The sequence below is a fragment of the Carassius carassius genome, chromosome 3, assembly GCF_963082965.1.
Source record: "Carassius carassius chromosome 3, fCarCar2.1, whole genome shotgun sequence".
NCBI lineage: Eukaryota > Metazoa > Chordata > Actinopteri > Cypriniformes > Cyprinidae > Carassius > Carassius carassius.
In genome coordinates, this window is record NC_081757.1 from 11,322,236 (window position 1) to 11,335,525 (window position 13,290).

General features: G+C 36.2%; 1 protein-coding gene and 1 non-coding gene across 2 annotated transcripts; both read right to left on the bottom strand.

Moving 5' to 3' along the window:
* Positions 1–75: 75 nt before the first annotated feature.
* Positions 76–4,893, bottom strand: zgc:77439 (uncharacterized protein LOC378987 homolog). The gene is made up of 8 exons (XM_059528998.1): positions 4,757–4,893; positions 3,478–3,692; positions 3,129–3,267; positions 2,649–2,791; positions 2,335–2,387; positions 1,911–2,035; positions 771–1,085; positions 76–683 (listed from the first exon to the last, which is right to left on the bottom strand). Exons 2-8 carry the CDS (start codon positions 3,690–3,692, stop codon positions 324–326), a joined length of 1,350 nt encoding a protein of 449 aa, XP_059384981.1. The 5' UTR covers positions 4,757–4,893; the 3' UTR covers positions 76–323.
* Positions 4,419–4,500, bottom strand: trnas-uga (transfer RNA serine (anticodon UGA)). Its single transcript has one exon. It is a non-coding gene; the product is annotated as a tRNA-Ser (tRNA).
* Positions 4,894–13,290: the final 8,397 nt, after the last annotated feature.

A 13,290-nucleotide genomic window follows, 5' to 3' on the forward strand; every position in this document is an offset into this window, starting at 1 on the left:
TGTGAATCTCTGGTCTTGATGGCAAGTTTTAGATGATGACATGAATTCATCCTTTCAAACACTAAGTGGGTACTGTTTATGTTCATTAATGGTTTTTATTTTAAAAGCAGTTTATCACAAACAACTAGATTAGAAAGATATTTCATTTAGACATTTTCTATAAGGGCTCATCTCATAAAAATAACAGTAAAGGTAGACATTTAAAAAAAAAACTGCAAAACTTATTAGTATTGAACAATTTGTTATTATCCTAATTGTACTTGCCACCTTGGCATATTCTTGTTAGCACCTTAATGATTGTGTATTTGTTTTTCCATCACAGCTTACATTTGTTTTTTAACAGCCAGAGGCTTCTGCAGCTGCTGGCCATGCAAATCATGCACCTTCCACTCCAAGTTATCCTGGACAGTGTAGTTGTAGGTCTTGTAATTAAGCATGTCTCGGGCACGGAACACTTTGTTTGATTCGTACAGGTTGCTCCAATAGCGCGGGAGGGGTTTGAATCCCCCTAGGCAGGCGAGGTCGTCATTGTAGGCCCATTGCTCAGAATCTAGTTTAAGGATATGGCGGGTGGCAATTCCACGGGCACGACGGGCAGCAATGTCCAGCTCAATGTCTTTCTCCATTTCCTCACGGGATGGCAGGCGGAAAGAACCATCCAACACTGACATGACAAATTGAGACTGGGGAAAAAACATGAGAAAACTATTTGAAGATACCTCAATGACACATATTCCCTTAAACAAAATATCCTTTGCTTTGCAACTAACCTGAATATGGAAATGTGGGAAGGGGCATATAGCTCTGCAGATGCCCACTATAAAGAGTGAAGGGTAGGCTGGAGGTATTAGGAACTTATAGAGAGGCCAGACAAGGTGCTCCTGCACTTTTACACCCACTTTCTTATCCAGGAACGGGAAATTGAAGTTGTAGCCTGTACAAAACAGGAACACCTCTGGCTTGGCTGTCTCCCCATTTTTGAACTCTAGAGTGCCATCATCCAGGACAGAGGTTACTGGAGGAGCCTGCTGGACTCCCGGAGGAAGGGGGCAGGTCAACGGCCGCTGTCCATGACTCAGGATGACCTGGAGGTCAATGATGGTACAAAGTAAACAAGGAATTTCAAATAAAATACTTTAGGTGGTTAGAATAAGGTAGAAAGCATTCAATCATCTAAAAAAAAGATAAAGAACAAGTGTTCTTTGTTTCTTATGTCACAAGTATTAACACACATGAAAGACTGGAATACATTACACAACTTGTGAAGACAGATTTTTAAAATGCTAGGCGTCATAGACAGATTTTGTAAAAAGGAAAATCTGTACAACACAAGTTAAATGACTGGAGGCTGGAATACACTACATGATTTTTAAAATCTAGGCAGCATACACTTTGTAAACAACTTTGCAAACATTCACAGAGGAAAGACTGGCCATCATACATTTAAAGATTGAAATTCCCAAGCTACCAGACTTTGAAGTCATTCAGATCGCAACAAACTCATGCAGAACCACGCGACTTGTTGCTAGGAGATGTGTAACAAATGAAACTTTGTCAAATGTCAGCTTTTCCAGACTGTAAATTGAGCCACACAATTAATGTAGTGTATTCAAGCCTTGAGGATCACACACTAACTATCTTTTCAAGTTGTTCTGAAAAAACAACAAACTCATCCATAAACGTGCCTCATTTCTGTGAGACAATGCTTGTCAGTTGATAATTGTTGATATTTTCTGTCAAATATGTCAACTCTTGATTGTCCAAAATCTTCAGACTAAATCTGACTTTCAGAAACTAGTGTTAACTAATTAAGGGAAAATTTTGTGCAAAAAAAGGTTTTGTAGTATATTCCAGCTCAAGTCAAAAATGCAGCATTACAAATAGCTAAACAATTGAATACTGTGAAAGACCTGAGCATCAACACTGGAGAGCTCCATGGCAATATCTAGTCCAGAGAGACCAGCTCCCAGCAGCACCACTGACTTCCCCGCCAAAGGTTCAGCACTACGATAATCATGACTGTGCATCACCATTCCTAAAAAAAACATGCAAAATATAACATTTCATAGAATAACTAGAAAATATTTAAATCCTACATGCTACTCAACATTTTACATTATCATCATCATCAAAAAAAAAAAAAAAAATTCAATTAGCAATGTTTTAGTCAATCAACCTTTTTCAGGTTTCCCCTTAAGCCTGATGAATGCTGATTGACTAATTTCTCAGTAGATCCTCACTCTGATAAACTGATAACATGTTGCAACAGCAAAAAACACCTAGGAATTTGCAAGTCTTTTGAAACCAGATTATATAATGTAAGGAATGGAAAACCTTTGAATTTTTCCAGTCCAGGAATTGCAGGAATGTAGGGGTCATAGAAGTGTCTGGAATAAACACACATAATTTAGTTTGTAATACTCAATTTTTAATAATCAGTTTTATCACCTGATTATATAATGAAATCGTACCCTGGAAAACTGGCACAGTATGTAAGTGAAAGTGCAATACAGTTCCATTGCACCATTAGTTACTGTTTAATCCACTGCACTCAATGGCCTTATTGATCTAGGGATGTACATTTTAACTATAGCTGCACATAGGAAGGTCTTACAGAGAATGTTTCACTCATTTTGCTGTACACTTACCCATTGCACACCATAACAGCATCAAATCTCTCCGTAGTGGATTTGCTGTGGTCTACACCATCGTTGGAGGTGACATCCCAAGCCAACCCATTCCACCCACCCTTCACATCAACTGGGGTCACTGAAGCCACTGAGGTGCCAAACTTGTTGGTAGAGAGAAATACACCTATCTATACTTTTTGACATTTATACTGATGGTTATTAAGCAACATGCATCAGCAGCAACATTCAGTCCTTTGTACCATTCATTCTCTAGTAGTTTTCCACAATCCTAATCATAAATGTACAGTAAAGATAAGGTATGTGATTATTTTTACAGATTAATAACTTTGACAAGACTGGTCATAAACAGTGAAATTAATAATTATCTGTCAAAACTATGCAATGAGCATGAAATTACCTGAAATGCTGAACATGAACAAAGAGTCGTACGTATTTTAAAACTGTAAGAACTGGGCTACAAATATGATCTTTCTTCACCTGTATGTGGTCCCACAGGTGATAATGATCACAGTACTGCTCAAGGTACTTCCGTACCTCGGTGTGATGGACAAAAGAGGGGAGATGCTTTGCAAAAGGAAAGTCAGGGAAAGACATCACCTCTTTGGGAATATTGGTTCTAGCATGTGGGAAGAATACATGGCAGAACATCATAAAGCCACAATACTGCTTTACATTTTTTAAATATAACACAAGCACAGTCCTTATCACGTGGCATGTACGGTAGTAAGATGGTTGCAACACATATTGAGACTTAATGTTTAATTAAATAGTGTGTTAAGTTACTAAGTGACATCAATCCTTGTTGCGATATAATAAAGTATTTCACCTGAGGTCCCTGTACATGCTGCTGTGAATAGGCAAGCCATTGTCGTAATATCCCACTCTTTCCTCATAGACCCAGGTTCCTCCAATATTCTTGGTGAGCTCGTATACCACGGGTATCGCGAAGGTGTCCCGGCGGGAGAGAAGATGGCGGGCCGCGCAGAGTCCCGCAGCACCGGCTCCGATAACAGCGACGCGCAGCTTCCCCAAGCCGGACATCTTTATGCAAAACGCGGGTATGAGTAAAGGAAGTTGACACCTGGCAAAACAGATGCAAAAAACCGCAGATAGACTACATGTTGTTTCCCTGAAAAATTGAAAACTTGTTCAGATTACAATTATATTTCCATTCTGCTTACTGTATTTCGAGCTGGTCTGACTGTACGTCTCTCAAAGTGACTTCGAAAGCTCGTCTAATTATATCGAAGACGCGTTGGAATCGGTCCAGGAACCCCGGCAGCTCAATCTAATTAACCCTTCGTGTTCTGAAGTGGCACTTTCATTGTAAATTGACTGGGGAAAACCCCAAACGAAACAAATAATAATACTTAACTATACGAAACAACAGTATTATTAAATGCACGTCATTTTATTTATTAAGTTTAGGGCTAAAGTAAGTCACACGTACATAATGGAAAATAATTGTTGCAAGTCTTCTTCCTTTCTTCTTTTACACGCATGATTTTGTCTACATGGACTTTAGTTTTTACATTAGCAATTGCAATAATTATTTAAAAGTTTAAATATGAATTGCGGTATGCTTGATAAGATGTCACTTTCCAGCAAAAAACGTTAGTTATTTTAGCAACCCACAATCGTATATGGATAAGTCATGTCGTTGCTTGCTGGATACAGCATATATTTCATATACCAAAATACCTCGCGCACTTTTGTGGCATGTGACTTCAATCGTCCAGTTTTCAATTCCTCAAAATCTTAAATTACCGCTGCGAGCAGGGTTCGAACCTGCGCGGGGAGACCCCATTGGATTTCAAGTCCAACGCCTTAACCACTCGGCCATCGCAGCGCCGGAAACACTTCTTTTGACTTCCTACTTTGTTCTGTAACAACTACACTGTGCCGTGACCAATTAAATAAAGTAATTAGTTATTAAATTGCAAACGCTCGGCGCAAAAGCACCACCACCACCATCTTGCTTTAACCAACTGATATGCACGCCAATGATAATGTTTGGGAATATGCTGTTTTATTTTGACAATTAACTAATTTCCACATTGATCTTGATCATTATTATTTAAATTTAATTAAGCTATAAATCGTACCGTTAATGGATGCTGAGATGACAAATGCAGCTTCCGCGTAACGTTACCTCCAGCAAACCGGCACTGGCCTACTTTCTCTTTTACCAAACAGAACGTCACATGATAGATTTGGTTGCCAGATGCCCTCCCCCCATTCTATTTTTTTTTTTAATCAATTAATTAAACCGGTTTGTTTCAGCATAACTTAAGACAGGCAGTACGAATAAACTATCCGCTATAATAAACTACTCAATGATTTGATTAAACGGTTTCTTACAATGAAGTTTTTCCAGACTGACAAGTCTGAAATTTACGTACGCACGTCATGGAAACTTCGCAAGCCCAGGGGTTCACTGAACCCAAACAGATCTATTGTACTCGGATCGTTGTTCTTGAAACCAGGAGACGTCTCGCCTTTATCCATCTCACATTTGAATGCGTGGACTAGTAAAACCCATTTGGAACCTTAATTATTTCTTGAGAAGAGTACAGATTTACCCTTATACATATTTAATTAAAACTACTTCTAAAACTACTTCTGTGTGTCGTGTTAAGACAATTGAAATATAAAGAAACGTCTTCCGTTTTTGTGGCTGTTTCCTTATATTTTTTCGATTTCTTAATCCACAATGTGATATTTTTTGCTAGTTGGAAAATAAGCCACGCCCACTATTTTCCCCATTTATTATTCCGTTTCTCTCGGAAATACGTCACAACACTGGAGAAAAGTCGTTTGCAACTTCCGTTTCATGGGGACTTTAAGCTGTTGTGGTGTTATTGTGTAGAGTGATCAGATGCATTGTAAATAATTGCTAAAAACTTCATTGGCTGAAAAACAACAACAACAAAAAAACCTTTCACAGTGTTTTGATGCTGACACGCTCTCTCATAATTCTGCCCCAAAACACTGCCATGAATAAACAATATCAATATAATAACTCTGTAAGAGTGACTTCTTGCAACGATCTATGAGCAGTTTGGTGATGATCTGTGCATTTTCCAGCATGAGCTCCATGTCACAAAGCAATAGTGATAAAGAATTGGCTCGAAGATCATTACATTGAAATTTTGGACCCATGGCCAGGCAACTCCCTGGATCTTAATCCCATAGAGAACCTGTGGTCAGTCCTCAAAATGCAAGTGGACAAGCAGAAGCCTAATATATAGCATGCCAGAGCCAATTGCAGAGGTTATGAAGAACAAGGGTCAACAATGTAAATATTGGCACACACACACACACACACACACACACACACACACATATATATATATATATATATATATATATATATGTATATATATATATATATATATATATATATAGCCTTAAAAACATACTATGCTTATCATTGTTTTACAGTATACCATAGAAACATCTGGAAAAATAATTTACAAATACTAAAGCAGCAAACTTTACAAAACACAATTTATGTTACTGACAAAACTTTTGGCCATGGCTGCAACAAGCATGCACTGTGTGTTTCAGGCAATGTCCAGTAGGTAGAGGTATAGTAATACCACAGAAATGCCTAAATCTGCACTGTTAAAGCATCCAGGAAAGTGCTCACAGCGATATAAACAAAAATTATTTCAGGTTGTAATTATGGTGTATTGTTTGTAGAATATTGAGGGAAAATACATGATTTAATCCATTTTGGAATAAGGCTGTCACATAACAAAATGTGGAAAAACATTAAGCGCTGTGAATGCTTTCCGGATGTGCTATAACTTTACTAGCCTTTATTCAAAATAAAGTCACATTTGAGGTTATGTCCTATGGTCAATATCAGAATCCTGAGAAATATACAGTGCCCGTCCAAAAATAAAGTCACACTAATATTTTGTTGGACCGCCTTTAGTTTCGCCAATCTTTAGTTTTGATTATGGCAAAAATTCGCTGTGGCATCATTTCAGTAAGCTTCTGCAATGTCACAACATTTATTCCCGTCAAGAGTTGTATTAATTGTTCACCAAGATCTTGTATTGATGATGGGAGAGTCGGACCTCTGCGCAAAGTCTTCTCCAGTAAATCCCAAAGATTCTCAATGGGGTTAAGGTCTGGACTCTGTGGTGGCCAATCCATGTGTGAAAACTATGTCTCATGAATGCTGTACCCGATTTGAGCACGATAAATCCTAACATTGTCATCTTGGAATAAGCCGTGACATAAGGGAAGAAAAAAATCCATTGATGGCATAACCTGGTCATTCAGTATATTCAGGTAGTCAGCTGACCTCATTCTTTGGCCACATAATGTTGCTGAACCTAGACCTGACCAACTGCAGCAACCCCAGACCACCCACAGGCTGGTAAGGTTGGCACTATGCATGATGGGTGCATCACCTCATCTGCCTCTCCTCTTACCCTGATGCGCCCATCATGAACAGGGTAAATCTGGACTCATCAGACCACATGATCTTCTTTCTCTGCCTTTTTTCCAATTAGCCTCACTGATAAGTGGTTTTCTTAAGGCTACACAGCTGTTTAGTCCCAATCCCTTGATTTTCCTTTGCATTGTGCGTGTGGAAATTCTCTTACTTTCACTATAAACATAGTCGTGAATTCTACTGTTGTTTATTTACAATTTGATTTCACCAGACTTTTAAATGATTGCCGATCATGATCATTCAGGATTTTTTTCCAACCACATTTTTTCCTCAAAGATGATGGTTCCCTATTATCCTTCCACTTAAAAAAAAAATGAAAATGGAGGATGGATATGCTTTAGACATCCTAGTACAAGCCATACGATATTGGCATTTATTATGTAATGTTTATAATTATGGCTATATTAGAGGAGCTGCATATTCAAAATTAAGTCACATTTGAGGTTATGCCCTATGATCAATATAATCTGTTTAGAATCCTTGGAGTGCAACCATTGTTTTTTTCACATAACAAAACATAGCAACTAATAGCAACAAATCTGCACCTATCTATTCTTCCATGATTAAGGTGTTTTAAGCAGTAAGTGTTTCATATAATAAGGCATTCTCTGCTTTTTACATAAAAAGATTTATGCTTTATTCTACACAAATTATCAGTCACGACCAAACAATAGATGTCCGTCTATGTTATTGCACAGTTCCTCAAACAATCAAACAATGAAGATGAAAGTGAGTCAGCATTTTAACCAGGATGGACCAATAATAACAGTGGTCACCAGCAATATGCTGCATTAGTTCAATTCAATAAAATTTTATTTGAATAGCACTTTTTACAATATAAATCATTACAAAGCAACTTTACAGAAAATTACGTTTCTACAATATTTAGTAGTAGCTTATAAGTGGTGACTGTCAGTTTGCGCGCATATGACAGGATTTTTAAGAAAAATTAATACAAGACGTAGTCAGCCAAACGATGAACATTATTAACAGCAGTTATAATATGATGCAGTCACACTTGTAGCAATATTTGTTAGTTCTGTTTGTTGATTCAGGGTTAGCATCATCTGGGGTCCTCTGAGGGGTCAGCATCATCTCTTCTCAGGTGTTCTGGATCCAGACTGGAGCTAACGAAGGTTAATCTATGAGAATATCGCTATATATTGTTGCAACACCTCCACCACGACCAGTCTGACAGGGCTCATGCTTATAACAGTAGTTTGGTGGAGTAGACTCATTAAGACCAAAATAATCATTTGGTTTTAGCCAGGTTTCAGTCAAGCAGAGTACATCAAAACTATTATCTGTGATCATTTCATTTACAATAACTGCTTTGGGTGTGAGTGATCTAATATTTATGAGCCCAAACTTTAAAAATTGTTTTTGTTTATTTACTTAACATTTTTCTGCTTTAATCACGATAAGATTTTTTCTAGATCCTACATTAAATTTATATTTTGACCTCACTATTCGGGGAACAGACACAGTATAGATTGTACTGCGCAAGTACTTTTATCATTTAAGCAGGTGGAACAAAAGTCATCATAATAGTTATTTGAGAATTGGCTTACTAGTCACATGGAGTGAAGTATCCTGGAGATGTTGTCATGTTAGTCATAAAAAAACTATTTTAGAAAGTCAAAACAGCCTTACAACAGGGCAGGCGAATCAAAACCACACCCACGATAATGCAACGGCTCAGTCAAGTGGACTTCTGTGTACTCTACCCATCACATTGTTTAGTTTTGTCGCTGGCAATCCACATGCAATGGCAATTAAAAGTTTATAACTTTTTACACAGGCTACTCAGAGAATCTAAAAATCAGATTTTTCTGTAAATTACATAACTTGAACACTCTCAGTATGAAGAGACAATTTTCAATAGTTTCAGTTTCATGATGCTCATTTTAGTTAAAGATGCATGCTTATTTGAAGGATATTTTTTTGTGTCATGAAAAAAACAAGTTTTATTTTTATTTTTTTTACTTGAGACCCTATAAAAGGACTTATTATTTCCAGAAACTGTGAGACACAATATCGTGTTGATGTGGAAATAAAAAGTACCTGGAATGTCACTGATAAGTTTCAATGAAAAATATGTAAAAGCCAATCAACAAAATAAAACGATTGTTGTGGACTTTATGCATTTACATGACAAAAGCCATCAACAAAAAATTTCCATGACAGACTCAATTAAATCATGTAAACCAACATCTGCAGCATAGAAAAGCATATTCAGAGACTACTCTTCATCAGACAACTGCCTCTAGTCTGTTATTTCAATGCCAAACCTGAACACTTGTCACCAGAGCCTCAAAGATCACAGTAACTCATGAAATCCCTGAACATCCATCACACTATCACAGCCAAAACATCACGATTAAGAACAACATCTTTCCAACAGCTGTCAGGTTTTCCAACAAACACTTCTAATAGTAACCACACAGTATAATCCATGTTTACGTAACACGCTGTTAAATTAAGTATCTTAATCTATCATTCTTTATCTTCAAAGACCTCCTCTACTATCTACAATCTGTCTATATTATATCACAGTTTATATACTGTTTATATACTGCACTATACATGGTTTGGTTTTGTACTCTACCTTGTACTGTATTGTATATTTTATAGTGTTACACTTGCACTCTTAAAAATACAGATGAACATTTCTGGGAGCAGTTCTTGAAAGAACAATGTGTATGTGCATTTTCACATTATAAAGACACTTTTGTGAAAACATCAATGCCAACAAAGAACCTTTTATTTTTAAAGAGTGCAATATTTATTTTTTGGTGTCCTTGTTATAGTGTAATTATAAATTTAAGTACTGATTAATATTAATTAACTACTTGCACTTACTACATGGTTAGGGTTAGAGTTATAGTTCATACTGTGCAGTAATTAATTTGATTCTACTTTCTATGCTTTATTCTATAATCTATCAATTCTTTTCTATTTTATTCTATTAGTATGTTTTTTCCTCTACCTGTTTATTTGTAGTGGATGAAAAAAATCTGTCTGGAATGGATGTATTCTTGAGTCTATAAGGTAACAATAATATAACAAGTCTCTCTTAAGAACTCTCTTCACTCTGGAACATTTCCCTCAGCATTTAAGCAGGCTCGGGTAAGCCCACTGTTTAAGAAACCATCTATAAATCCAGCACTTCTAGAAAATTACAGACTGGTATCCCTTCTTCCATTCATTGCAAAGACTTGAGCAAGTTGTTTTCAACCAGCTCTCTATGTGCCTTGTACAGAACAACCTCCTGGACAGCAACCAATCTGGCTTCAAAAGTGGCCACACAACTGAGACTGCCCTGCTTTCGGTTACTGAAGCTCTGCGACTGGCAAGAGCAGCTTCAAAATCCTCTGTACTCATCTTACTGGACATGTCTTACTGGACACCCTTAATCACCAGATTCCATTGCCCACCCTCATGCCCACTTGCTACTGGGGTTCCTCAAGGCTCAGTACTTGGACCACTTCTCTTCTCCGTCTACATGACGTCATTAGGATCTGTCATTCAGAAGCATGGCTTTTCTTATCACTGCTACGCTGATGACACTCAAGTCTACTTCTCATTCCAACCAGATGACCCGATGGTAGCTGCTCGCATTTCAGCCTGTCTGAGTGACATTTCTAGCTGGATGAATGACCATCACCTTCAGCTCAACTAAGACAGAACTCCTGGTGGTTCCAGCTAACCCATCGTTTCATCACAACTACTCTATGCTGGGTTTGTCAGCGCTCTGCAAGTGAATGACGCCTTGTGGTGCCACATCCCAAAGAAGTTCAAAATCACTCTCACTGACCTTTTCCTGGACTTTGCCCAGCTGGTGGAATGACCTCCCAATCTCAAATTGTACTCATTTTCAAGAAACATCTAAAGACTCATCTTTTTTCACCAGCACTTAACCAACTAATACTAGCACTTTTCTTGTTATATATATATATTTAAACCTGACTAACTGAGACTTGTCATGGCACTTGTATACTGTTGTTGTTCTCTTGTTGGTCTGACTGCTTCTATTGTTCTCATTTGTAAGTCACTCGGGATAAAAGCATAAATGATTAAATGTAAATGTAATTATAAGATAACCTTGTTTGAAATGGGTTTGGCTAAAAGAAAATTTTAGGTTTCGTCTATACTACTAGGTACTTATACTATATTGAATTGGTTAAATAGAATTGCATTACTAAAAAGAGACTAAAATACAATTTTAATTGACTAAACCTAGACTAAATGTCATCAGTTTTCGTCGACTATAACTAGACACAAATTGTCATGGATAATTCTGACTAAAATAAGACTAAAATGCTGACTGAAACTAGACTAAAAAGAGTATGAATGTGACTTAAACGAATAAACACTAAAATGACAGCTTTACACAAAGACTAGACTAAAACTAAAATTAAAATAGGCTGGCAAAAACAACATTATCTGGGTTCATAAAGCTGTTTTAACAATATTAAAATCTATCATTCCACTGTGATACTGAATAACAGAAAGAGGGTCGACATTGATACAGTTCCCAAATACAGTTGAGAAAACCTGAGAAATGCTTAAAGTTTGACAGACAGACAGACATTGCTATGCATTTGCTAGGGTACATGGAGTGGTTGCTAGGCCAGTTGCTAGGGTACTGGGGTGGTTGCTAGGGTGTTGCTATGCAGAAGCAATGCTGTGCCAAAATTCATTTAAATTAAAAAAAACAGAGAATATGCTTTAGACATAGTACAAGCCATACGATATTGGCATTTATTATCTAATGTTTATAATTATGTCTATATTTGAGTAAAAAATGTTATGGAAAAAAATGACTACTGAATTGTATAAAATAAAATAAAATAAAATAAAAACAATCAAATGGGGTTTGATGTGAGATTATTATTGAGATTATACACCGATGAGTAACAAAGTGTTGTTTTGCAATAGAATTTCTTAGCTACATGACAATATAAACATTATTTTTGCAGAACAAACTGAGAATAGCATTCAAAGAACAGCAGGATCTGCATGAAAAAAAAAACAGAATTAAATAAGTGATTAATTAAAGGAGTCATTATGTGTGTTTATTTGACTCAATATGTGGACATAGTGATGGTGTGTAAAGGTTATTATTAAACCATGGGATTTATCAATAGCAATAGTGAGGAGGTTTTGGTACAGTCATGAGGAATTTAAGGAATCTACCATAATCTACCATAGGACAAAGGTTTAAACTATTTTATCAGTGTAGTTTCTTGGGATTAAACAATTTATGTTTTGGTCAGTGAAAATAAAAATCTCTCTACATACAATAATAGACTTTAAAAAATCTGTATTTTAGAAAGAAATACCTATAAGTAATGCAATAGCTAATGAGCATTTATTATATTTCAATGTTCATTTTTACATACAAAATTTAATAGAGTAAAACAGTAATATTGTGGGGAAAAAATGTATATTTGTAAAATGTAATTTATTCCTGTAATTGTTCAGCCATTGCAGTCTTCTGTGTAACATGATTCTTCTGAAGTCTTTGTAATATATTGTTTTTTTGCTCATGAAACATTTCTTATTATCAGTGTTGAAAACAGTTGTGCTGCTTAATATATTTAATATGTATAACGGAAACTGTTATATGTCATATTTTACTGGATTCTAAGAAAAAGAACGTTTAAAAGAACAGCATTTATTTTCAATAGAAATCCTTTGAAACAAATGTCTGCACTATAACTTTTGATCATTTAATGCATCCCTGCTGTATAAAGAGTATTATTTCTTTATTATTTACATTTGGTCTTGCATCCTTTAAACCTCTGAATGATAGTGTATATTAAATTAAATTTTTAACATTTAAATTTGGTACAAGGCACACTCCTTACAGATATTAACAATTAATAACTGTATATCTAAAATTTAAAATTACCATATATTCATAAAAGCTGTAAAAATAGTTATTACATAATTAAGGTTAAACTTTATTGTAAAGTGTTACCCAGCCTTTATATCCACTGAACCACAGTCACTGGTCATATCCATACAATTGTACATTTTTTTCCCAGCTGTGTGCCTTCCTTGTATGACTGTAATACCATTACCTTCCATTGATTTTATATCAAAATGATGCATCAGCTAAGAAAACATGGAAAGGTTTCAGTTGCAAAATGACATTTCACA